This window comes from Cercospora kikuchii (assembly GCF_019650295.1).
Source record: "Cercospora kikuchii DNA, contig_00007, whole genome shotgun sequence".
NCBI classification, from domain to species: Eukaryota; Fungi; Ascomycota; class Dothideomycetes; order Mycosphaerellales; family Mycosphaerellaceae; genus Cercospora; species Cercospora kikuchii.
Window position 1 is genome coordinate 20838 of NW_025408588.1, and position 25691 is coordinate 46528.

At 52.7% G+C, this 25691-nt stretch overlaps 13 protein-coding genes across 14 annotated transcripts; 5 read left to right on the top strand and 8 right to left on the bottom strand.

Moving 5' to 3' along the window:
* Positions 1-64: 64 nt before the first annotated feature.
* CKM354_001010900 (uncharacterized protein) lies at positions 65-2155 on the top strand (the record flags this gene model as incomplete). The annotated part of the gene is made up of 5 exons (XM_044805559.1): positions 65-655; positions 707-1041; positions 1093-1319; positions 1374-1708; positions 1778-2155. The coding sequence occupies 5 exons, from the start codon at positions 65-67 to the stop codon at positions 2153-2155; spliced, it is 1866 nt and encodes a 621-aa protein (XP_044661494.1).
* Positions 2156-2666: 511 nt separating this feature from the next.
* Positions 2667-3893, bottom strand: CKM354_001011000 (uncharacterized protein; the record flags this gene model as incomplete). The annotated part of the gene is made up of 1 exon (XM_044805560.1): positions 2667-3893. The coding sequence occupies one exon, from the start codon at positions 3891-3893 to the stop codon at positions 2667-2669; it is 1227 nt and encodes a 408-aa protein (XP_044661495.1).
* A 735-nt stretch (positions 3894-4628) lies between these two features.
* On the bottom strand, positions 4629-5861 carry CKM354_001011100 (uncharacterized protein; the record flags this gene model as incomplete). The annotated part of the gene is made up of 1 exon (XM_044805561.1): positions 4629-5861. One exon carries the CDS (start codon positions 5859-5861, stop codon positions 4629-4631), a length of 1233 nt encoding a protein of 410 aa, XP_044661496.1.
* Positions 5862-6689: 828 nt separating this feature from the next.
* On the bottom strand, positions 6690-7598 carry CKM354_001011200 (uncharacterized protein; the record flags this gene model as incomplete). Its single annotated transcript, XM_044805562.1, has 1 exon — positions 6690-7598. One exon carries the CDS (start codon positions 7596-7598, stop codon positions 6690-6692), a length of 909 nt encoding a protein of 302 aa, XP_044661497.1.
* A 333-nt stretch (positions 7599-7931) lies between these two features.
* CKM354_001011300 (uncharacterized protein) lies at positions 7932-9421 on the top strand (the record flags this gene model as incomplete). Its single annotated transcript, XM_044805563.1, has 2 exons — positions 7932-9275; positions 9329-9421. The coding sequence occupies 2 exons, from the start codon at positions 7932-7934 to the stop codon at positions 9419-9421; spliced, it is 1437 nt and encodes a 478-aa protein (XP_044661498.1).
* Positions 9422-10596: 1175 nt separating this feature from the next.
* On the top strand, positions 10597-11052 carry CKM354_001011400 (uncharacterized protein; the record flags this gene model as incomplete). The annotated part of the gene is made up of 1 exon (XM_044805564.1): positions 10597-11052. One exon carries the CDS (start codon positions 10597-10599, stop codon positions 11050-11052), a length of 456 nt encoding a protein of 151 aa, XP_044661499.1.
* A 974-nt stretch (positions 11053-12026) lies between these two features.
* On the bottom strand, positions 12027-12920 carry CKM354_001011500 (uncharacterized protein; the record flags this gene model as incomplete). Its single annotated transcript, XM_044805565.1, has 1 exon — positions 12027-12920. The coding sequence occupies one exon, from the start codon at positions 12918-12920 to the stop codon at positions 12027-12029; it is 894 nt and encodes a 297-aa protein (XP_044661500.1).
* Positions 12921-13152: 232 nt separating this feature from the next.
* On the top strand, positions 13153-14940 carry CKM354_001011600 (the record flags this gene model as incomplete). 2 transcript variants are annotated; one of them, XM_044805566.1, is made up of 2 exons in its annotated part: positions 13153-14246; positions 14304-14940. In XM_044805566.1, the coding sequence occupies 2 exons, from the start codon at positions 13153-13155 to the stop codon at positions 14938-14940; spliced, it is 1731 nt and encodes a 576-aa protein (XP_044661501.1). The 2 variants fall into 2 exon arrangements, with proteins under 2 accessions (XP_044661501.1, XP_044661502.1); XM_044805567.1 differs by having other exon boundaries at positions 14307-14940.
* A 399-nt stretch (positions 14941-15339) lies between these two features.
* CKM354_001011700 (uncharacterized protein) lies at positions 15340-16533 on the top strand (the record flags this gene model as incomplete). Its single annotated transcript, XM_044805568.1, has 1 exon — positions 15340-16533. The coding sequence occupies one exon, from the start codon at positions 15340-15342 to the stop codon at positions 16531-16533; it is 1194 nt and encodes a 397-aa protein (XP_044661503.1).
* A 184-nt stretch (positions 16534-16717) lies between these two features.
* CKM354_001011800 (uncharacterized protein) lies at positions 16718-17503 on the bottom strand (the record flags this gene model as incomplete). Its single annotated transcript, XM_044805569.1, has 1 exon — positions 16718-17503. The coding sequence occupies one exon, from the start codon at positions 17501-17503 to the stop codon at positions 16718-16720; it is 786 nt and encodes a 261-aa protein (XP_044661504.1).
* A 1071-nt stretch (positions 17504-18574) lies between these two features.
* CKM354_001011900 (uncharacterized protein) lies at positions 18575-19245 on the bottom strand (the record flags this gene model as incomplete). Its single annotated transcript, XM_044805570.1, has 2 exons — positions 18575-19008; positions 19086-19245. 2 exons carry the CDS (start codon positions 19243-19245, stop codon positions 18575-18577), a joined length of 594 nt encoding a protein of 197 aa, XP_044661505.1.
* Positions 19246-19323: 78 nt separating this feature from the next.
* Positions 19324-19858, bottom strand: CKM354_001012000 (uncharacterized protein; the record flags this gene model as incomplete). The annotated part of the gene is made up of 3 exons (XM_044805571.1): positions 19324-19352; positions 19405-19543; positions 19601-19858. The coding sequence occupies 3 exons, from the start codon at positions 19856-19858 to the stop codon at positions 19324-19326; spliced, it is 426 nt and encodes a 141-aa protein (XP_044661506.1).
* A 1577-nt stretch (positions 19859-21435) lies between these two features.
* CKM354_001012100 (uncharacterized protein) lies at positions 21436-25515 on the bottom strand (the record flags this gene model as incomplete). The annotated part of the gene is made up of 2 exons (XM_044805572.1): positions 21436-25287; positions 25342-25515. 2 exons carry the CDS (start codon positions 25513-25515, stop codon positions 21436-21438), a joined length of 4026 nt encoding a protein of 1341 aa, XP_044661507.1.
* Positions 25516-25691: the final 176 nt, after the last annotated feature.

The window sequence follows — 25691 nt, forward strand, 5'->3', positions numbered from 1 at the left end:
TCTCGCAAAATCGGCGAAACTACCGTCACGCTGAGATTCATCCTGTATCCCATCACTAACAATCATGACACAATCATGGCCGACAGCGAGAGCAGTCGTGTCCGAGGACAACATGCAATCAACTGGGTTCAACTTTGACTTTCCAGATCCCCTGACGCTGGTCAAGCCTCGGTCAACAGATGAGCATCGCGAAAGCGGCTGGTATGGCAGGGAGCTCTACTCGAAGGCGAGGGCCAATTCGGAAGGACATCAACACCAGTCTCATGGCCCATTCGAACTGCAAGCCAATGACAAAGCGACCGAGGACCAAAAGAAGCGTACCTCTCCACCTGAAAGTGCGATTCGAGTAGACAGCGCGCGTGCCTCAGCGACGCCCAGCGGAGACTCATCTGAGCCCTCTTCTGCACGCTCGCAGAACCCATCTAATGGCAGTGTCGTCTCTTTACCACCTCTTCCAGATGGTACATCCCAGGCGTATAGTGCCTATTCGGCATTACGAAAGACGCTAGATCCTGGCACCAGCCCAAAGCTGATGCATGACATCCTGAGCAGAGAAACATTTCTGGATGCATTGGATAATCCACCAGCAAAACATCGTTTGCGCGAGTTCACGAAAGTACTGATAGGTTCCAAGCACATGTCCTTTCTGGACCAGGTACGGTTGCCTTAGGCTCATGCTCATCGTCAATGCTGATCGAGTGCGCAGGTCCAACAACATCGTAAGATCCTGGAAGACTCGTACTCGGCCATCGCCAGCATTGATGAACGTTATCTTAACGTCACACCTCCAGCACGTGTCGATCTTCCGCCTCAGATGAACAACGAGCTGCGATCCAATGTTGGAACTGTACTGCGAGAGACTCAGCCGAGTATGAAGAACATGTTCAATGAAGCGGAGAACACCGTGCAGGAAACCATTTACACGCAATCATACCCACTCTTTGTTCGCTTGCAGATGACACTGGGTGCATCAGAAGCTTTGAGTGGGGATCGACACAGATTCCAGGGACTGGGCGACTGCTTCTGTCTGACAAAACCAAGGTGAGCGTCATGATGGACTCAATTGAAACCACCCACTAAGTATGTTTCCAGTCAAGCCGATAACCCCATTGTTTATGCCTCAGATGGATTTGTTGCAGTGACAGGATATCAACGCAAAGACATCATGCCGAGGAATTGCAGGTTTCTGCAGGGAAGAGACACAGATTCATCATCAGTAGACCGGATCCGTCATTGCATCCGCACTCAGCGAGAGTCTGTCGAGTTCCTGCTCAACTATCGAAAGAATGGCGAGCCTTTCTGGAATCTGCTTTACACAGGTATGCATATCCTCATCGCGTAAAGCATTCACTCGAAACTAATAGAATATGAAGCCCCATTATTAGATTCTCGCGGGCAAGTGACTTTCTACATCGGTGGCCAAGTCAATTGCTCCAGCTCCATACAAGATAAAGCGGGTATCATGAAGATTCTAGCAATCTCACCAGATCACCAATCCGAGCAGGAACGGGAGCAAACGAGCCAACGCGCAAAGAATGAGACTCCGGCCTCAGAGCTCGCAAGAAGAGTGGAGCACCTCAAGTCACTACGATATCGCGAGAAAGCTGAGATCGCTCCTGAACCGGGACTGGAAAGAAGCTTGATTGCACGTAATCAGGACATAGAGCTGTCAGATCGGATTGAGAATTTCTACAATGCATACTCGAAGGTAAGCTCATCATAAGAAGCTTGCCAACGTTAACCTGCCAGGACTAGCTGCTAATTCATGATCGAGCAGTACCTCGTTATCGGCTACCCAAGCATGACAATCCAATTCTCCTCCGCGGGCATCTCCTCCGTCCTCTTGCCCTCCAACAGTAACGCCATGACTGCCGACCGAACCCCACGACCGAATCAGTACACCTCACGCCATGTTTTTAATTTCCTCAAAGACAATATGAAGAAGCGCGAGAAGAGCGACTGGACGTCAAAAGTCCGCAGTTCGCTGAAGAAGGGCAATCCTATCTCGGTGGCGCTGCACTTGCAAACAAAGCGGTCAGTGGTGTATCGAGGTGATGAGAAATTTATGACGCATTGGACGCCTTTGAAAGATGTTCAAGGGAAGACGGAGTGGGTTGTGTTGTGTTTGGCATTGGTTGGGGGGAGTCAATCTTGAGTCAGACTTCCAAGACAATGGACGATGGACGATGCTGGTCATGCGCGGAGAATGGTAATTAGAGCAAACCCTTTCATTCGTCTACGCTACAATGATCATCTTCCTCCGCCTTGAAGATTTTTTGGTGCGGATGTGGATTGTGACGCATGTCCCATTGCTGCTGGCTCGGCGTGAAGACAGGTGAAGCTCGTTTTTGCGCGGGTTCGCGTTACTCGGCACTTGTACTGTTTGTCCAAGCAGTTGTTCCTCAACGCATGGTCCGTGAGCTTCTTTTGTTTGCGCGTCTTGGTGCCTTATGAAGAAGTAGTCGATCGCTACTGCACAGCGCTTGGTGACTTCTTGGCCAAAAACTTTTTCGACCAGTGCCGATCAAAGGGGATTTCGCCGCACTTCCTGCGATAAGCAATACACATTACCAAGCCGCTTCTTCCGAGTCAAGGCAGCCATGCGCTGCATACTGATTTATCCTGTGATCGCACCTTTGAGAAGCAGCGCACCTGAGGCAGACATGCTATGGCTCGCGGACAGCCTTCTTGGACGAGTCTACCTTGCCCACGCCGCTGGTGACCAGAGTTCCTGACTCGCCCAGTTTGTTCTCCAGCCAGGTCTTGAATGTATCATTTCCTTCTAACTCGAGTTTCTTTGCCCGCCGCGCAAGAGCAATGAATTCCACGAGACTGGGATTCTTGCTCAGTGAGGTCTCGCGCTTGACAATGGCGGGACTGTTACATAGGCATTCCTTACGAGAGCCATGTTCGGGCCACTGAAGGATCAGCGTCTTGAGAGCCAGATCGGGTAGTACGGTAGCAAGACCACGGAGTTGCCTGAATGATGGATTGCAAGGACGGAGGCAGTCAAAATCGATCTGCATGTGGTCGATCATTTGTCTTACTTCCTTCTCCATAGAGCCTAGTGCTTGCTGGAGCTCTCCGATAGGGGGAAAGTGGAACAAGTTTTTGCGGTAGAATACTGGTAGAGCCTCAGAGTAAATCTTTTTGGACACCCGTAGAATAGCGAGGACCTCGCCCATGCTCGGCAGGTAGACCAGCTCACGTTCGCGTTTTTCGCGAGCTTCCCACTCTTCGAGTTGCAAGCCTCGCAGTGGGTGTGTCGGTGTGAGCACGAGACCTTTCGGTTCATCCTCGAACGTCGGTTGGACAGATAGTCCTTGCGACGGATAGACGAGGAGCATCTTGTAAATCTTCTCGCGCAACTCCGCTGACAACTGCATGAAGTCAAAGTTTCCTAGGCGATCTGGCTCTAGTCGATGGCTCAGATATATGCGGGCCGCTCGGAAGGTGGTCCTAACCATCGTTGTGCCATAGTCATCGCTTGAAGGTGAGTCGATGAACTCTCGTTGCAATGGGAGTTCGTAACTGCGCAGCGCATCGTAGAAATCATCGGTAGGAGAGTCAAATCCCTGCTCTACTCCTCCGCTACGAGCGCTGTCGAGTATGTCTGTGAGAAAGTCGATTGCCATATGACAATAATATGAAAATCTTCGGAGTATGCTGGAGTGTATCTCCTTGTCAGACATTTCCTCTTTGTCCGACATGACGAACGTCATCACGATGAGTTCGCCCGTGGTGAAAGGTGGTTTCTTGTCAGTGTTGCGCCATGGCTCGATCAACGCAGCGACTTCGTCGCGCAGTGATGTCGGCGCTGGTGTGGGTACAAACTTCAGACTAGTAGCGAGATCAGTGGTCGCACTGCCGGCCTCTGGTCTGTCGGCCGCCATGGTCGGCAATTTCGAGTGCTTGGTCCAGGGTGCCGCAGGTGCAGTGGACCGCGAGTGCAGAAGTTGTTGCGAGCGGCTCAGGAGTCTCGTGGTGGCGAAGATCGTATCGTCGGCTTGGAGAGCGCGTTGAGCAATGTATGTGCGCGAGTCTTCGCGACAAGGGGTAAGTTATGTGGCAGTCCGTTCGAGCGTTCCAGCAGCTCGTGCATGAGTTGGTGCACAGGCGTAAGATGAGTGGTGAAGGTGAAAAGAGTTGTGTCAGGGGGGGTCACCGAAACTGCGGGACCCCAAACGCCTCAGGCAGCAGGCAGCAACAACATTCTTCACTTCACATGTATACGCACAATAGGGAAAAAAGGTCAGACATGACCGAAGGGAAGATCTGAGCGACATATGCGCATAGTACACTTTGACATCGAGTCCACAAATTGCACAGTAGAAGCATATGGAATCGTCTGTAACTCTCAGACTTGATGTAGCGGATGTTTGTCTTCGCAAATAGAACGGCTGGCGGTTAGTGTATCGCCGCCGCAGATGGTCGGGCTGCATCCTGTAGGCATTCCTTAACCTCTCCACTGCACTTCGCCCGCCTTCCACGATTCATGCTTCGAGACAGCTGTCCGCCGCAGCCACTGAGGCGGTAGTTTGCCTCTTGGGCATACATCGCCGCCTTCCTCTGTCACGTTCAGATCGGATCATGGATCAACTGCAGCCGTCTGATTCTTCTTCGCCTCCCTATTCGCCTTTCCCTATCGTCTTGCGTAGCCACGGCACCAAGAATGCATCCCCTACGATCTTGAGGCTCTCCGCACGCTGCGCAACGGAGACGATGCCATCCAGCGCCTTGATATAACGGAGCTTGTACATATTCACTGGGCGAGGAGATGTGCGATACTCGTGACCAATGCCGCCGCAGTATGTCCAGAACTCAGTATTCCGTGGCACCATCAATGCAAGCTTCTTCGGAGCCAGGTCACCGAGCAACTTCTCGAGGCCCTGCAACGGACGAGTCTCCTGGCATAGACCACGATGCTCCATGACTACACGAAGGTTCCTGATCTGCTGCAAAGTCTCGCTTGACATCAGCCGAAATCTGCTTTGCAGCAGATCGAGTGAGCCGATCAGGAAGGCGTTGCGACCATAGAATATGGGTAAAGCCTCGTTTCGGATCTGCTTCGAGACGCCCAAGATCGCCAGAGTTTTGGCAGGACTCTCGACCTCAATGTAGTTTCCTCGAACGCCCCAACTTCTGTATTCCGCAAAGTCCTCGTCACTCGTAGAATACACACCCACACGAGTCTTCGTGTCGTCTTGCGCTCGATCTTCCTCGTCCAGCGTCAGTCCTGGCTCAGGATATAGCATGAGCATCTTGTAGATCTTCTCGCGAAGCTCCGCAGCGAGACCCATGAAGTCGAAGGCGCCTTGTCTTGGTCTCTGCTCGAGTCTGTCGCGCAAGTAGAGGCGGGCGGCGGAGGGACGGACCTCAAATGCCGCATCTGAAAGCTCTGTCGGATCCTCCGGGGTGTTGTGCTCAAGGTTGCCGACACAGCATGGATGATCGAAGTGCATAACGACTTCAAAAAATCCCGGGACGACGTGCGGGATCCTCTCGTCGTCCCAGTGGTACACCTCAGCCGCGATCTGATGGTTGTATGCGCGTACCGACTGGCGGAGGAAGTACTTGTATGTCTCGAGAACAAGGATGTGGATTTCGCTGAGACGTTGGCGTCTCTCGTTGTTGAGAATCAACATGATCACAATCGATTCCCCAGCACTGAAAGGCGGCCGCTCCGAGCTGTCTCTCCACGGCGCTATCAACTCCAATACCTCTTCTTTCAGTGGTCGGAGGAGAGGAGTGGGTTGATACAGCAGTCGTGTCGTGCGAGGATGCGACGTGAGTGGTACGTCTGTGGCATGTTCGACTTCGCTTTCCGTAGCAGCAGGATCGGTGCGCTTCCCGTCGGCCATCGTAGCGACCTTGCAAAACGTGGTGTGCAGGTGTTGTAACGGCTCGAGCCGCAAATGTTGCCGGTAGCCGTAGTGATAGATGAATTGTTGGGCCTGGTATCCAGTGCGACGATGATGCTATGATGCTGTGAGTCGCTCGGTAGGTAAACGTGGTGAAATGGCGAGACTTGTTCTACGTTCGCGCCTTTGAGCCAAAAGAATAAAATCGAAGCCGAAAGTGTGTTTGCTGAAGAGAGAGAAGAGAGAGAGCTGCAAGAAGTGCCTAGCAACTTCGAAATTCGGCAAGAATGACCCGCACGCCGAAATGAACGAGTGGCGTATGGTTCATTCAAGTCAGCTCGTGATCACGAAGCAAGTGAGGGTACACCCGCCGGCTGACGGGCCGACCGAGCACATGCCAAACGATATGAGTTTCGCCAACTGGCGATTGCCGACAGACATCCGATTGCTACCACAGGACGTCTGAAAGGGGTCGATTTACCGCTCTCCTCACGGACACCATTAAGCCAGAATGTCATGGAAATAGATGTTCTAGTCAGGCGCGAGAGTGTTGCATCTGAAGCACCGAAGAGACTAGCCGGCCATCGCGCAGACATCAGAGCCTCATAGTATGGTAGTTTGAGCTCACTGGCCTGGAGCTGGCCTGTCTCGAAGTGGGAGCGCGTAAGCCGTCAATGCATATCTCCGTGTGCTCCGGTTGCTTGAAAGAAAAGGCTCGGTGCATGTCGTTCGAGAAGACTGCTTGCATAACGTGCGACCGATGGAGTCACACTTTGCCTGTGTGATCAAATGCCGTGGCAGACTGTCGTTACGGGACACCTTCTGGCCTTACGACTCCGGCCACGACGAAGGTTCGCGGAACTGGTCAAGTCCCCACTCGAACCCGTATCCACGCCAGCCCTCGGGCATTTCCCATCTCCCACAGTCCTTCACCTCCATCTCCCAGGTCTCTTCCCCCATAGTGACCTCAAACTTATCCACAGCTCCGTAAGCTATGCCTTGCTGGCAAATGGTCGAGGCGAAACTACGCAATTGGGCGTAAGTGCTCCTGGCGCCACTCATGGCATACGTAGGATCCCAATCAGACGAGCCCGATTCCAGAGCAGGAAAGCATGGAACAATCGTAAGTTTGCCAATGTGCATGAGCTCAGGCAGCTGGTACCTAACATCCAACCAAGGCCCACAGTGCAGCAAAAGGTTGAGCGACTGGAAGAGCTCTCGAACGATTGGCCGTGGGCCACCATCGCCCCAGAAGCCGCAATCAGGATCTTCAGTCTTGAATTCCACTATCATACTTTTAACGTCGCGTGGAGCGCAATCCAGTCTTCGCCACCGGAAAGTGGTTATTGAATGCGAATTGCGCTCAATCTCGGCAACGTAAGTACCCGTCCTCGTCTTGCTCATGTGTGATTCGAGCTCGGTGTGAATCGTCCTGCAGGTAAGAAGCAAGTTGCACCAGGTGAGATCAAGCCTGGTCTGCTCATTTCTGCTTGGTCTCGACCAGAAGCCGCGGTCTTCAAATCCTTCATCCCATTTGTCCAGAATGTCGCAGTCGACATCTGCGTCAAGAATCGCATCGTAAATGGCCAGTCGGAGCTCTGTTGGTATGCCGAGCAGGTTGGCCTGCTGCGCTGTTGACATCCTCAATACGCTCGCGATGCGAACAGGAAGCTGCGGAGTAGTGCTGATGATGATGAAGAAGAAGAATGTTGGAGGAGGTGAAAGGAAGGTAGACATTGGCGGCTAGCAAGAAACACCGCCACTATTGGGACTGCCTGCTGCGGCACAGAGCGGGGCACTTACCGGTGAAGCAACGTGGGTGCCTGTCTCGCTCCAGGCATCCTAGGAAGTGATGTGCGAGGTGAAGAACATGTGCTCCGATCTGAGAGCAGCAAAGTAAGAAGCAAGATGCTCAACATTTGTGGCATGGAGACAGAGAGAGTGGTCAGGGTTTTATGGTCCCTGCTTGGCTTTGCTTGGCTGCGATTGGGTCCACTGTGACCACGTGCAAAAGTCTTCCAACTCTTCTTCATCAACGTGAAAATGTAAGAACTATCATCATCTGCCATCATGGCAGATACTCCAGACACTACAGAAAGCAGGTCCAAGAAGGGATCCGACTCCCGCCCACAAGAAGTGCGAAATATCCGTCCACAGTCATGGGCTGATCCAGGAACCTGGCCGTCATCAACAAAATGGATGCCAGCATATATCGCCGTGGCAGCAGTCGCCATTGCGCTCCTCTACATACGATTCTTGCAACCGTCGGGGCTAGACACCTCCACTTTCGATGATTGTATTGCGACATTCGATTACAGCTTCCGCATCAATGCTGCCTTGTCTCAAGCACACGAGCAGGCCACGCACAGCTGGGAAATCGGCTATGCTCATGAAGCGACAATGCAGATCTTTAATCCGGAGAGATCTGTTTTCGGCTCAGATCCGTTCCCTGGAGGCGAGCTGCCCACTCTTGGTCTACGACTAGATGAAGCCTCTTTGTATGCGCAGCCTAAAATTCGAACACATGACAAATCGCTATTCGATGAAGAGGGCGGCGCTGTGTCTGATCCCGCTGCGCTCGGTATCGCAGCTCTGATGCTTGGTCGGAGATCGTGGAACAGCAAAGCGTTTCGAGCAGCTGCTGAAAGGCAGAAAGACTTGTTGCTCAAACAAGCACCGCGATATATCAATGGTGCGATCAGCCATCGCTGGGAAAACGCCGAGCTGTGGTCAGATGCGCCGGCCATGTCTCCGCCCTTTCTGGCATACTATGGAGTGGCGACGAACGACACAGAACTTGTGCACGAGGCTGTCGTGCAAATTGGCCTTCATAGAGATGTACTGCGAAGCGCGAATGGCTTGTGGAAGCATATCATCGGCTCGCCAGATGACTCAGACGAAGGCTACTGGAGTAGCGGCAATGCTTGGACATCGTATGGTATGGCGAGAGTGAGGGCGACGATCAGTGCATGGTCGCATAACAATGCCACTCTTACAGCCGATCAGAGGAAGCTAGACTCTTGGATCAAAGAGCTCCTTGACGCTGTGATATCCAGCGACGATCACGAGTCTGGGCTGCTACGGAACTACTTGCAGGACAAGGACTACGATGGCGAGACCTCTGGTACTTCCCTCCTGGCTGCGACTACTTATCGCATGGCGATATTGGCCCCGGAAATCTTTGGTCAACGCAAATATCTTGATTGGGCGAACGCGAAGCGACATGCCGTGGTCTCACGCGTTGACGACGACGGCATTGCGAGTCCCGCTGCCAACCCATTGGACCACAAATCAAAAGTGCCTGTGGACATCAGCCCAGAAGGTCAAAACTCGCTCCTTCTGCTCGGCGCAGCTTGGCGGGATTGCGTGTGCAACGGACTTTGCATGGAGATGTACGTGGAGGAGCATGGTCTGGTGGGTGATTTCATTGACGAAGCTTTGAACGACAATGCTGACTACTATGATAGGAATCGCAGCCAGAATTGACGCCCAAGACAGTCGCGGGTCCGGCTTGGAAAGAGCTATGGCAGCGCGTTCACAAATATTTTCAGCCCATGTAATCGAACTCTCTGCATATGAAGCGGAACATCACATATATAGAAGACAGCAGAGTCTTTCCACATTGCTTAAGAGCTGTGCGCAGGCGCGACATTTTCAGAAAGTTTGACTAAGGCGTGAGCCGAGCTTGGTGGTGCCTCAGGCATCAAGTGAATATACTGTACATTTTCTAATCGATGTCGAACATCGCTGGACCAGAACACAGACCAGAGAACCATGGGGAATCAAGGTCGCTCGTAGCTCAGAATCAATTGCGATACACGTAACACTTGCCCATAGGTCCACTGAAGTCTTGCTTAGCCGGGGAGTCAAGCAAAACGAGAGGAATGTCGAAGTATCGCACCCTTAGCGTACGGTCGACTGTACTCTATGATCCCTAGCATTTTCCGTAAAGCATAATACGCTTGAACTATATAAGAGCTTCCCACTTGGCCGGGACGACCCGGAGTAAGGTCCCTTCACATCCGAATTTTGACCAAAATGCAATTTTCCCGGCCTCCCTTACAAAACAACACCTCCCCAACATCATAGGTCGTATCACAGCAGCAAAAGAACGGGCTCAACTCGGAATTGAACCAAGGACCTCTTGCAGGACGGAGCAGTGAGCTACCCAAAGCAAGAATCATACCACTAGACCATTGAGCCGATGTTACAAGCATTGTAAACTTGTAATTGATGGAGATGGTGATTTGACAAACATTATGACGGCTGGCACAAGCACAATACAGTGCTTGCTAAGGCAATGTTGCTTTGTTTTTCCTTCCAGGTCTTGTCTTGGTTGTTACACTGAAAGCAGTCCCTGGACCATTGTAAGGGCTGCCAAGAAATCGTCGAAAAACTCCCAATGCTTCTGTCATGGTGGAGGCAGCTAGTTGAGCCGCAATCACACACATTTTTGTTAAGAATGTCCGGCTTCAATGCTGTAGCATCGCGGAGAGCTGCTTACACATGCAGCAGCAGCTTGAGATCAAGTTCTTATGCAAACGGGGTCAATGTGGCGAAGAACCTCCACGATCGTCGTCCGATGACCTCACCAGTACCTGAGCGTCAGAGCTCTATAATTCTTGTGCAATATCTGATGTAGTCCACGGTCAGGCCTTGTTCTATTATCGGTTGACTGGGAGCATCAGCACAATATCCCATCGCCTGCTGTAGTAGAAGGCCAAATTCTCTCAAAATGGGCTTACCACAACGACCCGAAGAACCTCGCTCCTCCGAGACCCCATCGACCACCACAAAAGCCTCTTCCCTCCCTCCAGAAGCCCTCGCCCTCGCTACTCAACTCTTCGACCACGCTCGTACCGGCCAGACCGCGACCCTCTCCCAATACATTACGCACGGCATACCCGTAAACCTGACGAATGACAAAGGCGACAGCCTCCTCATGCTAGCAGCTTACCATGGGCACCTCGAGACTGTACAGATGCTTGTCGAAAAAGGCGCAAATATCGATGCCTTGAATGATCGAGGGCAGAGCATCGTAGCAGGAGCTGTGTTTAAAGGGTACGATGATGTCGTGAAGTATTTGGCAGAGAAGGATGCAGATCTGGCCAATGGACAACCCTGCGCGATTGACACGGCACGTATGTTCAAGAAAGAGGAGTTGCTAAGGTTCTTTGGGATCGAAGAATGATGAGATTGGAGGATTTGGGGGATAGAGGAAGAGGAATATAAATATGACACGCCCTCGCAAGTCATGCAAGGGATTAGCCAGAGGATTAAGCTTGACATGATGCTGCAGCACAACAAGCACTGCCTGTACCATCTTTCCAGCTCTCGAGGAGACTGCTGGCGATATAATTGCAAAGAGGGCTAATGAAAGAGGAGGGCGCAATGGGCAAAAGCAATACTTATTGAAAGGGTATGAAAAAGATGAAAGGACAGTCGTCAAGAGTTTGAAGATGTGCGAGTAGACATGGAGGGCTTCTGGGAAATCCAGAAAGTGTGCTGAGTAGCAGCACTGGTGGCAGCACGAATGTTGACCTGGCACGCTGAGCAAGCCGAGAATACGTGGAGTAGTCGCACGTTTCTCTGTCTCGACGACGCAGATACAGCATCTTAGTTATGCCTGTAGACCGGGCATCCTCAATCTTAGTCCACTTTGCGAAGATTCGCGAAAACACCGAGAGCCAGGCGACGGTTCCACAGAGCTTTTGGTGGCAAGTGGCACTCAGATCCGTTACGCGCTCGAACGCCGTAGCCGTCGGACTCGACAACGTTTTTGGGCCAGAAGAGGACTTGTGTTAGGGCGGGAAGACTTGTATTTCTACGAGTGGCTCGCGTGCTCGGATCATTGGGCCAGAAGAGTCGTCGCTTGACATGCTTGTCGCAGTAAATATGCAGGCGGCATCTTGTCCCAGTCGGGCTGCATTCAGTGCGCACGAAGCCAAGCTGAAGTAGCCACATCAAAGCCGGTGCAAAGAGCCAAGCAGCCGAGAATGCAGAGCTCGAGACGGCTTCTGGTCGGCCGTTTCGTATTGGCGATGCGAGCACATTATATCGTGGTACTGATTGCCTTTCCTCGAGCATTTCCATCTTCGAAGTTTTGTTCGTCAGACCGGCATTCGTTCAAAGACGGTGGCGTTCCGTTCCAGTCAGTATACAGTGTCACTTCTTGCCCTTCTTTTTCCCGCCATCCTTACTCGCACCCTCCTCAACCACAAATCCGCCTTTTACAACCGCATCCCTCGCGGCCTGATTGATCAACCTGAATCGATCCGGGCCCAGTTTAACGCCTCCATACCACCTACTCACAACAACCATGACATTCCACAGCCCCATCAATTCCAACAAATGCAACAATCTGCCTCCCGCTGCATCCTCCCCATCATCATCACAGTCCTGGAACTGCACGCCATTCTCGCCGCGTATCCGCCACGCCGTGATATTATGCGTAGCTTTCGCGACCTTCTTATCCGTAGCGAGGAGATGGGCCAAATATGATTTTGCCTCGTCCACAGTTGAGACTTGCGCCGCACGAGCGAGGAAGACAGACTTCTTCTCTGTGACGACATCAGACTCATTCCAGGGTGGTGGATTTCCAAGTTCTTCTATGGGCTGATATTGAGAGTGAAAGTCAGAAGCTATGGTCTCGTCCGAGTAGTCGTGGTGGGAGAGCTGACCGTGCGCTTCAGTAGCTTGTTGTTCCGAGTCCTTTGAGCTGAAGTCCAAGCCGAGCTGTTGAAGTCTCTGTGTCGATTCTTCAATGAGGTCGAAGATGCAAGGTGCGCCAGGCGTATAGATCTCAGCCAGAATGGTGCGGACGAGGTCGACGATGGCAGTGCCTTGGCCTTTAGCCGTATCGTGGCCAACATGTTGCGTACCAAGAAGCGATGGAGGAGCGTCGGGATAGTCTGCAGGGAACTCTATTCGCAGAGAGATGTCGGGTTGAGATGGGATAGTCAAGGCATAAAGATAAGATGCTTCTTCGAGGGATGTGATTGTTTCTTCGCCGTAAATGGCATTGATGGAGTTGACTTCATCAAGCAGATCTTCTGACATGACGATTGCACTATCATGAATGGCTTGGGATCGAGTCCATGGTCTTGCCAGTGTCAGGACTTGTTCGCACCAATTGATTGAATATTAAACTACATATATTTGAGCTTCCGGGAGGAAGTGCGAAGTGAACATTGAAGCTGCACGCGAGTCATGCGGAATTTGGCCCGCTTTCCATCACAGATTTCCGACGTCGAACATACTTCTCATCGTCCCCACAACCAGCACAACCACCATGTCGCGCACGTCGATTCTCGGCTCTCTGCCAAAGCCCAAATACAGCGGCGAAGATGAGGAGCTCCCGACACACACACAGCAGAAAGGGCCGAAGGTGATTGCCGCGCGAGATCTGGAATCCTCCCAATTGACCGTCAAGCGGAGCGGACCACCGCCATACGGCCAGCGATCCGGATGGCGACCTCGAAATGCGGAAGACTTTGGTGACGGAGGCGCGTTTCCCGAGATACCTGTCGCGCAGTACCCGCTGGACATGGGGAGGAAGAACGTACCATCGAGCTCCAACGCGCTGGCGCTGCAGGTTGATGCCGAGGGCAAGGTGAAGTACGATGCAATCGCGAGACGAGGACATGGCGAGAATCGGATTGTGCACGCGAGCTTCAAAGATTTGATTCCGCTGCGACAACGGGCAGATGCGGGAGAGATCAATTTGGAGAAGCCAAGCGAGGAGGAGGTAGAGGCTACAAAGCAGAGGACACAACTCGCGCTACAAGGACTGGTCAACGGAGCGCTGGCGGCGCAGAAACCCAAGAATGTGAAGGGCACCAACAGGCCGGAGCCGACATTCGTGCGATATACACCTGCGGATCAAATGGGCGACAAGAGCAAGAAGCAGGACCGGATTATGAAAATTGTGCAGAGGCAGCAAGATCCCATGGAGCCGCCGAAGCACAAGATCAAGAAGGTCCCTCGTGGACCTCCATCCCCACCACCGCCCGTCATGCATTCCCCGCCGCGCAAACTGACCGCAGAGGATCAAGAGAACTGGAGGATCCCACCACCCGTCTCGAATTGGAAGAACTCAAAGGGTTACACTGTGCCGCTGGACAAGCGACTGGCAGCAGATGGCCGAGGCTTACAGGATGTGACCATCAACGACAAATTTGCACAGTTCGCTGAGGGCCTCCACGTCGCGGATCGACATGCAAGGGAGGAGGTGCAGCAAAGAGCCAAGATGCAGCAGCGACTGGCTGAGAAAGAAAAAGAGGCTAAGGAGGAGAATCTGCGTCAGCTGGCAATGAAGGCACGGGCAGACAAGGAAGCAGCCATGGCACAACGACGTGGATCCGATCGTGGACGTTCAAGGAGCCGGTCCGTGGATAGCAGATCGTCTTATTCATCGTATTCTTCTCGATCACGGAGCGACAGCAGGAGCAGAAGCCGGAGCCGGAGCCGAAGCCGCAGTGGTGGCCGTGACGATGGGGAGAAGGAGCGAAGAGCGCGTGAGAAGGCCAGAGCAGAGCGGAAACGCGAGGCTCAGCGGGAGATGCGACAAAAGAACATGGGCCACGAGCGAAGGATGAAGATGATGGCTCGAGAGCAGGGACGTGATATTAGTGAAAAGGTTGCGCTGGGGCTGGCCAAGCCAACGCAGAGCAAGGAAGCCATGTACGACTCGCGTCTCTTCAATCAGAGTTCCGGGCTCGCTGCTGGATTCAACGAAGATCAGGCGTACGACAAGCCTCTATTCGCGAGTCGCGACGCGTTGAACTCGATATACCACTCCGGGGCAGCAGACGATGATGGCGAGGACGATGGAGAGACATTGGAGAAGATCCAGGGTACGAAACGATTCGATGGGCTTGGAAGAGCGCCGAAGGACGGATTTAAAGGCACAGACACAGTCGAGAAGAGGACTGGTCCTGTGCAGTTCGAGCGCGATCGCGGCGACGATCCCTTTGGCGTAGAGGCGATGATTGCAGAGGCTTCAGACAAAGCAAACAAACGCTCCGCCGAGGACGATGGAGGCGGCCGCGGGAAGAAGGCGAGAGTGGACGATGAGTGACAGTGATATTGTATAAGGTATGTAGCAAATCTCGCGTTGAAGCGCAGTTTCTCGAGCGACATGCAGGCTTCAAGTCTCATCGATTTCCAGCAACGTCCTTGCACTCGTGAAGACGAGCTCAACGCTGCCTTTGTACACAGTGCACGATGTCCGAAGCACAAGTCTCTGAAGCCTCGCGCGCTTCACTACCGCGCAGCGAGCAACAGCGCCTTGTTCTATCTCTATTCACCAGCGCGGCCGTTTGCTCGCGGTCGCGCTCGCAAGCCATACTAATGCATCTCCTGCACCGCTTCGTGCTTCAGCAAACGTCTCTACTTCTCGAAATACAAAGTCCATACCAGTCGCGCGACCATACTAGAACAAGCCCTTTTCAAACCTTCAGCAAACGGCCACAAAGCCATGCCGCCGCACAACATTCTCACCCGCCGCGTCCTGAACAACTGCGAACCAACTTCGGCAGTAAAACCACAAACTCCTCCCCCTGGCGACTCGTCTCCCACACCAGCCGAGGCTATGACACCCATTTCCTTTGGAACTTCTGCCGCTCTCGAGATGTCGCCCACGAGTCTCTTCGCTTCGGGACAGCAGATACGCTACCCGCTTGCCTCAACCACCATCAGCAGCAGCACGACAACCACTTCAGAAGCCTGGCCGGATCACTTCCCAGATGTGCCACGCATCCTGTCCTACTGCCTCGCAGGCGGGCTTGGATTCGGAATAGTCACAGCAATCTGCTTGTTGATGATTATGTACTGGCCGCGAAGACCATCATCTCATTCCCAGTCCGCCGGGGAAGGAAAGTCGAAAGGCATATATCGCGCAGTGCCCCAAGGAGACGTGGAACTGCAGGATCTTGCTTCTTCCTGCTCTTCGTCCACGTCTCATCGTCACGCTCATTCGATTGAAGTGGACAGTGCGAAGGAGATGCTGTTGCGGCAGAGAAAGAAGGAATTGATGAAGAGGATCTTGCGAGTCGATACTACGGGAGAGTATCGTGGGTTGGGTATTGTCGTGCCGCGTGAGGACGTGGTTGCGCCCCTTTGCGAAGAGGTGCATGATGAGGAGCAGCTGCCGGAAGAGCAGCATTGGAAGGTACCGCCGAGAGGTCGTGGTGAAGTCCCATATGCGCCAACGATCCAAATCCATGCACCAGCAAATCCAACAAACAAGGCTCCTGCATCAAGCCATGAAGCATCAGGCGCCGACAAGAATCAACTTCTCAATAACTCGCCACCTTTCAATCTTCACCACCACCGATCTCACCACGATCTCGAAACCGGCATGCTGCACAACGCAACACAGCTCGGAAGCTCATTTGCCCCATCCTCACTTTTCGCTCGCGGCAGAACTTACTACTCCAACCCCGCCTCCCGGTCTCCCTCCGCCTCTTCATCCTCTGCCAGCTCAGCGCCCGTCAGCAGAGCCAATTCTACACTCAATCTGCTGCTTGAAAAAGGAGAAGATGCGATCAATTTTGCGGCCCGGAAATTGGCGAAGATGATGTACGACCAGGTCAATCGGGATAGAGACGTAGAAGCCGATCTGCTGTTGCCTGTGAGGGCGGAGGAGATGGGAAGAGAGAGATCCGGTTGATGAGGGAAGAGGCCGGAATGAAGGGCTTTTTTGTTACACTTTTGGCGTCTGTAACTGGAGGCATGCTAGCACTTTATGGAGACTGGCACTCTTGTTTGGTGCCTCAGTGTTCGCGTTCGTTCCTGGAGGCACTGTTCTGCCTCAGCTTCAAAAGTTTTCGCACACAGCCACTGAGCTGTACAGATCACGATACCCACTGCACATCAAAATCTCTAGCAGGTTGACTCTTGATCTTCCACCCACTCAGCTTCACATTGTTCCAGCCAAGAGACTCACAACTTAGCGTGCCTTGGAACTTATCACAATTGTTGCCAGAGAACACCAGATATCCAGAGTCCGTGGTGAGTACCTTGTCGTCCTCCACTGCCGCCGGAACTGGAACTTGGTCGGACATCGCCTCAACCTCATCTTCTTTCTCTTGGGGAAGGTCTTGCGGTGAAGATGCTGCCTCGCTCAATATCTCGCCTTGCCATTTCAACCAAAACTTCGGACTGCGGAAGCTGTTCTTCTCGAACTGCCGATGCCGTTGCTGCTCACGATCATCTTCTTCACTCGATTGCCCGTCATCCTCCTCCACATCCTCACAATTCCCCTCATCACCAGACCCTTCCTCTTTCTCCTGCTCCTCCTCTTCCTCGTCTTCCTCAAAAGCCCTAACAGCCACCTTCATAGCCTTCCTACTCCCAGCGAAAACAACAGTCCCATGCAATGCTCCAGGCAGAACCAGCTCCCCAACCAACGCATTCCCCAGCTCATTCGTATTATAGATCTCAAGTCTCCCAACTCCAGAGTTCAGTCCTTCTTTCGCAGCGCTTCTTTTGTCTGCAGCAGGACACTTGACCTCATACGTCCCAAACGTCTTATGAACGTCAAACGCGCCATTACTCTTCCCACCTTTCCCACGTCCTTGTTTGCCAACTCTGTTGTGGAGGTGCCTGTTCGTCAATGCAGCGTCTTGCCAGTCGTCCATGGTGCTGGAGCGTCAGCAGTGTGCACTACCAAGTATTTGAAAGGTGAAAGGCGGAGTTGAGGAAATGTCAAGCAGATCAAGTGACGTTCATGGCATGCGCGTCATTGACGACGGTCGTATGCAGATGGCCCTACCTGCATTTCCATACATTGGATGTGTTCTATCAGTGTGGAGTACTCCTCTCATGCATGATATAGCAAGTCCACCAGGCTTCGTGGTGTATTCTACCATTTCCAAGACGAAGAAGGAAAGAAGAAGCCTTAACGGCATAGTAAATGTGCACCAGTCTCGAGAAAGCCAGCCAAAGTCTACACTTTCTGAAGCATTAAAGTACTTTGAATTATTAGACATTCGGAGAAGGCCTAACAACGTACTGAACCATTCACTGCATCGCTAAAGCAAGACAAATGAGATCGGGCTTTTCTGCAAGCGAACGTGTCAAGCCACATCTGGTTGCGATACTATCCTCGTGAGGGATATCTTCTGCTGATGTGATGATATTGGCAAGCGTATTCTTCAAGCACGGGCATATGAACGAAGAGAATGTTGGGACGAAACCGGCGTGGAAAATGATGATCAAACGTGAAACAGACACCACTTCCTCAGAAAGTCCAGAAATCCAAAGGAAATTTCATCCGATCCATTCACACTCCAATGTTACAACCAAGACCTAAGAAAGAAACCCCGAAAGCATTTCATCATTCCTGTCGCCCTCGTCCGTTCCGAAGAGACCTATGTCTCGCTGGCGCGTGCGTGTGTTTACATGCTCGCATGTGTGTCGAAGTGCACTTTCCCGGCCTCGACTTTTGGGCGTGGCTGCAGGAGAAAACTGTATGTGCTTGTCATTCGACCACTCGCTCAGCGGACTTGTGTGCCTCCTTCGCCATCTACCGGTTGAAACGGTCTCACATCTTTCCTCCCCAGAAGTGAGTGCCGAGCCTTCCACATCCCCACTCGCCGATTTCCAGTCTATGTGCGCGGTGGTTCCGCATTGTTGTTGTGATTGTGGAAGAGGTCAAATTCAGACTTCCTCACTGTTGCCATCTCGCTTTCGAAATCGATTCCAGTTCTTCACTTTTCCGGTGGTGGCTGGTTTCGTCTCGGGTAGCGGCTTCCACTCGGCTCTGCTGGAGTCTCGGTCTTATCCTGCCTCTGGGCCTGAGCGATGGCGTTGGCGTTCTTCTGGTACTTGTAGACGGTCCAGTCGAAGACGTAGTCGTACTGGAAGCCTTCTCTCACGAAGAGGTCTCGGAAAATCTTTCGCAAGTACGAGTAATCCGGCTTGTCGTCGAATCTGAGACTCCTCGCGTAGTTGAGGTAGATGGCAAACTCGTTTGGAAAGCCGCGGCAGAGCACTTCGGTAGGAGTGGTCATCTTCTTCTCCATGATGCGGTCGTACTTTTGCTTCTTGGTGGTAGCTTTGAGACCTTGCCAAGGAAGAGAGCCTCGGCAGAAGTAGAGGAAGACATAGCCCAGGGATTCGATGTCGTCGCGGCGCGATTGTTCTGCAGAGGTACATTAGTCTTCGTGCGACATGTGTCATGCATCTGCTCCGTGCAGGTACATTGGATTGCAGACTCACCGACGCCGAGATGTGTGTTGATGGAAGCGTAGCGAGCTGTTCCGGTAAGGTTCTTGTTCTCGCGGTATGGAATGTGGAAGTGTGTCTTTGGGTCGCGGTACTTTTTCGCGAGGCCGAAGTCGATGACATTGACCTGGTTGCCACGCTTGCCAATGCCCATGACAAAGTTGTCAGGCTTGATGTCACGCTGCACGAGATGGTTAGTAATCGCATCAGGCTGTGGCGTGTGCGGCTGAGGTCAAATAGGCAGAAAGAGGAAGAAACGTACTGCATTGATATTAGCAAGCATGACATGCACGATTGGTGGAGCGCGACTGACCATGAATAAATGACTTGGCGTGAATGTACTCGATGCGAGAAATGAGCTGATCGGCGAGCAGCAGGACGGTCTTCAGCGAGAACTTGCGGTTGCAGAAGTTGAAGAGGTCTTCCAGCGAAGGACCCAGCAGGTCCATGACCTGTGGCAGTTAGTATAAGCCATCTCTCGCTCGAATCGGACTCTCCAGCGTGCATACCATGGCATTGTAGTCACATTCGGTGCCAAACCACCTCACAAAGGGAATTCCGACGCCGCCGGCGATGGACTTGTAGACGCGGGCCTCGTACTCCAGCTGGGGGTGCTTGGCCTTGACGCTTTCCAGCTTGATGGCAATTTCCTCGCCGGAGATGATGTTGGTGCCCAAGTAGATGTCGCCAAAGGAACCGCTTCCGATTTTCCGGCCGATGCGGTACTTGTTGCCCACGCGCAGGTCCATGCCCGCCGAGGTAGGCATGATGTGTGTGTGTGTGTGTGTGGCAGCAGCAGCAGTCCTCTGCAAAGAGAAGAGGTGCGGCGGGGCGGTGGTGTTAAGATGTGGTGTCGGTGTCGGTGGGCTGGTGTTGTGGGTGGGTAGGATCTCCGGGGCGTGTCGCGAGGTTGGAAATAGAAAAAGAAGTGGAGCTGGCTGGCAGCTGGGCCGATGCTGGTGCGGAAGGGAGGCACAGCTGCAGGCAAGCGCCGCGCCGTGATTTGATTGTTGATTTGACGGCAAGGCAGGCACGAGGCGCGAGGCAAGGCAAGCAGGCAAAAGGCGAGGCAAGCACGGTGACTACTACAAGAAGGAGCAGCTCGTGCGGCAATCGTGTGACGTGTACCATTTGCGCCCTAGATGCCTGATTCTTATTCACGCGTGTCAGTCGCCGCCGTTGCTGGAATCCAATTCATGACAGCGCATTGGGCAGCGGCCTTGGCAACATTGCGACACGTGGAGAGAGCGATAAGCCCATCCTTTGATCCCATCCGCATACCGCATCCGCGACATCACCACCCGAGATTGAGAACAGCCGGCGACGACGACATCTACCGCCCGCTTTCTGCTTTCTGCTCTCTGTCCATCGCAAGTCTACACGAATGGCCTCCTGCAGCGCGATGCCGCTAACGCCCAACGTCACTCGCGTCCGTCTGGTCGGTGAGCTGAAACACTTCCCTCACCGCCGCCCAACGCCTGCGAATTGCCTCATTTATGCCATCAAACGGCGCAACCGCAAACCGCTCCCGAACGAACGCGCCCGACCATTTCTTCGTTGCATCCGCTCCCAAGTACGACTTTTCCAGGCGATGCGTCGCGTGCCCCAAGATTGCTTCGGCCACTGCTTCTTTCCATCTTCTTCCAAATGTTCTTCATCAGCGCTGCTTCTGCTTCTGTCGGATGCGGACGTCCATGTCGCGTGATCAAGCGCAGGCAGAGCAACATGTCGGCCCGCGGCACACTCCACGTGACGAGGCCTTCGGGCAAACATCGCTGACAGGCTGACTGCAGCCGTCGTGACGTGCAGTCTTTTGCCAGCCGAGATTCGAGTGTGAAGAAGCCGTTGTTCTGACGCGGCACTCCATTGTACTGGGCCACGGAACCATATTCAAAGCCATGCGGAGCGCCGACGACGTTTCGACCGGCGTCCATGGGAGTCGACAACAGCATGGGATTTCTGATGCAAGTGATCGTGCGTCGAAGCAATCGAGAAGCCTCCTCTCCCACCATTGCCACACCGGCCTTCTGAGCCGCTCCATCGTCTCTTCACACCCGTTGATCAGTCCCAGCGACACCCGTGAGTATATGGCGTCCCGCGAACGTGCACATCAAAAGTGGTACGAGCCTACGTGGGTCATTTCACATTCTCAGACATCTTGTTCTTTCTGCCGCTCCCATTTAGCTTCTATAATCACCTGCGAGGTGAGCACAAGCAGCAACAGAAGATCACCAGGCTCGGCATGCGATCATTTTCAGGCACTGTAAAAGCGGCTTCCTGAAATTGAATTGGAACGAAAGAGTTATGAAGCAAGTTGATCTGTCCCGGAATTGAACTGGTCTCTCTACTCTAGTCCGACCGACTGGGCCTGGCACATGGAATAATACAAGCCTCTGGCTCGAAGAAGTTCCTCATGAGAACCACACTCAACAATCCTCCCCTCACCGACCACGAAAATAACATTCGCATTCCGCACTGTACTCAGCCGGTGAGCAACAGCCACAACCGTTCGCCCCAATCTGGCGCTTTCCAGAGACTCCTGGACAATTCTTTCGCTCTGCGTGTCCAATGCAGATGTAGCCTCATCAAGAAGAAGCAATTGCGGTCTCCGAATCAGCGCCCGCGCTATCGATATTCGCTGTCTCTGTCCACCAGACAGCTGATTTCCACCTCCGCCGCAGCCCGTCTCCAGCCCTTCGGGCAACGAGCTGACAAAGTCAAGACAGTTCGCCATGCGAAGCGCTTCGCGCACTCGATCGTCGGATACTTCTTCGTCGAGGCCAATCGTGACATTATCGCGAATGGACCCTTGGAACAATCCCGGTTCTTGCTGCACAAGCGATATATGCTTGCGGTAGAGGTGAGGCGACATGGCTGATATTCCCTGCCCGTTCAGCATAATCTGGCCTGATAACGGATCGTAGAATCTCTGGAGGAGGCTGATGACTGTGCTCTTGCCGCAGCCCGAAGGTCCCACGAACGCCGCGTACTGACCAGACTCGATTTTGAACTTCATCCCCTTGAGGACAGACACAGTCGGCCGTTTTCGATATCGAAATTCCACATCGTCGAACCTCACATCGGCTTGGTTGCCGAAAGGTCCCTTGCCCATATTGGTCGAAGTCTCTCGAATCTGGCTCTCAACCGTGCGTAGCCAAAGGATGTAGTTGACAGCAGATCGAGCTTTAGCCAGAGAGCTACTGAACGAGAAGAATGCCGCAGCGGCTTGTCCTGCAAATATGATCGCTGTGAAGACCACCATGAATTGCTGTGTCGTATACTCGCGTCTGGCCACGAGGCGTGAGCCATACCAAAATCCGAGCGCGATGATCAAATATTCCAGTGACTGGGACAGAGCATACGGTGCCGTAGCAAAGATGAAGTACTGAATCGACTTCTTCGCATCCTTCCGCACAGCCGCATTATACTGATCCATGACCTGAGGCTCCATCGTCAGCGACGCAATCGTCCGGATGCCCGCAGTAGACTCAATCGCCAGCGCAGCACTATTCGCAAAATGCTTCCCATTTCGTTCTTCATACTGATTCTCGCACCAGATCTTCACATAGCCAGCACCAATCAGAATCGGGAGACCGCCGAATACCAGAACAAGTCCGAGTTTCCAACCCCAGACTATACCCAGAATACTCGAAGCGACCAAGCTCACCAGTACGATTGAGATGACGACCATACTCGATGACAACAACTCTCGAATCGCAGCCGGAACATCATTCAACTTCGTCGTCAAATTCGCAACATGATGAAGATCGTAGAATTCTTGATCCATTCGTAAATACCGATCCAGTAATTCTCGCCGATATTTTGTCGCAAGTTGTTGACCAATGATGTGGCACGTATAGCCGACGCAGAAATAGCTGATGGCAGTGGCGAATGCCATAGCCAGGAAGACAAGAGCGGAAAAAGTCGCTTGTCGTTGACCTTCTTCCTCTGGCAGGACAAAGGCATCGTTGAGTTTGGAGAAGAGGATCGCCTGGATCGGGTTTACGGCACCGCCGATTGCGGCGCCGAGGGAGAGGATGAGGTAGTGGTGCCAGTGAGAAGGGCGATTTTCGAGGAGCATGATCCAGAAGCATTTTAGGAGGGAGTGTTTGAGGCCTTCGGATGTGACGCGGGGAATTGAGAGTTCGGGTCGACGGCGTGGGAAGTCGTGAGAGGTCCTGTTCCAGTTGGCGTATGTCTGTACGTCTTTCCGTTCCAGGTCGTCGATATCTTCCTTTTCCTCAACATCGTCATCCTTTTCATCACTGTCATAACTCCCCTTACTATCGCTGTCAAAACTCATCCTCGATCCAGTCTGATGATAATCCAACAAATCCTGTAACGAAAACATCTCATTACTCAGCCTTCTCCCTCCCCTCTCCGCATCCTCATCTCCCCGCGAAGCTTCTGGCGAAGAAGCATTCAAATCCTGCGCCCTAACCATCCCCGCATACTTCCCATTCTCCCTCCTCATCAACTCCCCATGCCTCCCCTGCTCCACCACCTTCCCCTCCCCCAAAACCACAATCTTATCCGCATTCCTCACAGTCGCCAACCGATGCGCAATCACAATCGTCGTCCTCCCCTGCATCACCCTCTCCAGCGCACCTTGCACAACCCTTTCCGTACTAGGATCCAGCGCACTCGTCGCCTCATCCAACAACAATATCCTGGGGTTCGAAACAACCGCTCTCGCGATCGCGATTCTTTGCCTCTGCCCACCACTTAACATCCCACCTCTTTCTCCAATATTCGTATCATATCCTCTTGGTAAATCCATGATGAATTCATGCGCGTTAGCTTGGCGGCAAGCTTCCTGGACTAGTTCTCTTTGAGTCTGAAATGGAAGATTGAGTTGTTTTCCCGTCATCCCCATAGCGATGTTTTCGAATACTGTTCCGGAGAAGAGAGTGGGTTCTTGTTGGACGAGACCGATGTTACTGCGGAGGTAGCGGGTGTTGTATTGAGAGAGGGGAATTCCGTCGAGGGTTATAGATCCTGCTTGGCCTGACGAGGGAATGTCGTACCAGCGTTCGAGCAAGGCGATGAGAGTAGATTTTCCGCATCCGCTTGGACCGACGAGGGCGGTAGTCTTGCGGGCTGGGATTGAAAGAGTGAGGTTTTGGAGAACAGGAAGTTCCGGTCGTTGAGGGTATGCGAACGTGAGATCTCTGATTTCGATCTGGCCTTGTTGCATACATCTTTGGCCTGTTTCTGATAATGGATCCAGAAGCGAAGGTCTGTCGATCGTTTGAAAGAGCGCTCTGGCTGCCGTGCTAGCATTCGCGACAGCTTGCTGTTGAGGTCCGATTTGTTGAATAGCACCATTCGCCATACACACCGAAAGTAGAACAGTAAACACCGGTCCGCTAGATTCGATATCGCCGCTCTCGTAGAGTTCATAGCCTTGCCAGAAAGCCAGCACAAATATGCAAGATACGATAAAAGCCTGGGAAGAATACAGAATCCCATAAATCAGTGGTTTCCTGCGTCCAGCTTCATTCGCAACATCCAGAAAATCATTATGCTTCGCCAGTAATTTCTGCTCAGCACCAAAAGCCCGTACAGTCTTGATAAGTCCAAACGCATCCTGCGCAACATTCGTCGCTTGAGAAAGTGCCCGCTGACTCGCAGCTTCGATTTTCGTATCCTTGGAAATGGCGAAGCCGACAATGATGAACCACGCTGGAATTAAGCTCAGCGTGATGAGTGCAAGTTTCCAACTCACAGTAAGCGCAACTACGATAGCAGCAAAGAACATAGCCAAACCTTGAATCAACGATGACAATTTATCTCCGATTCCAAGATTGATCGTATCCCCACTGCTCGTCAAATGCGTTGCCACGGACTGCTGTTCTCTGTCGAAAAGCGCGATTTCTTGACTGAGAGTTTTGCGGAGATAGTCTGCTCGGAGAGCACAGGTTACATGTGTTGCAGCGATGCTGATGAGGAGGTTTGCGAGATATGCCAGAGCAAACTTTGCGGCAAATAGACCTGCGAGCATGGCGGTTGCTTGGTCGACATCTTGGAGGAATTTGTTTGAGGGAGTCTGGCCTGCAATAAAGTCGTTGAATTTCGTGATGAAGCGGCCAAAGACTATGGTCATGAGTGGGCCGATGGCTCCCAAAGCGATAGAGGCGAGGATTGCGATGGCGTAGAGAGTGGTATCCCAGGATGTGGCATATCCGAATACTCGCTGGTAGGTTCGCGTTTAGGATACATCGAAGCAGTGTTGAATTGAAGAACGTACCCAGTAGTATCTCATGCCACCATTGGACTCATCTCTCTTCGCATCGCTGCATATTTTGACTGCATCATCTTCATCCGCGACACGAACTCGCGTCACTCCAGTTTTGTCGCCTAGCACTTCGAGTTCATGGCCATCGATCTCGCCTGGAGCGGAGCCAGATTGTGTTTCACCCATTCCTCTACATGAGTGACAGAGACGATCTACGACGATGCGGGGCCGCAAGCAGTAGTCTACAGGGCCCGCCTGGAGACTTCATCGTGTACCCGGTGTTTTCGGGCTATTATGTGACACATCTTCACGTAGCGTGCTATTCTCAGCCAGAGGCGAAGCTGCCTCGCACATCCACCGAG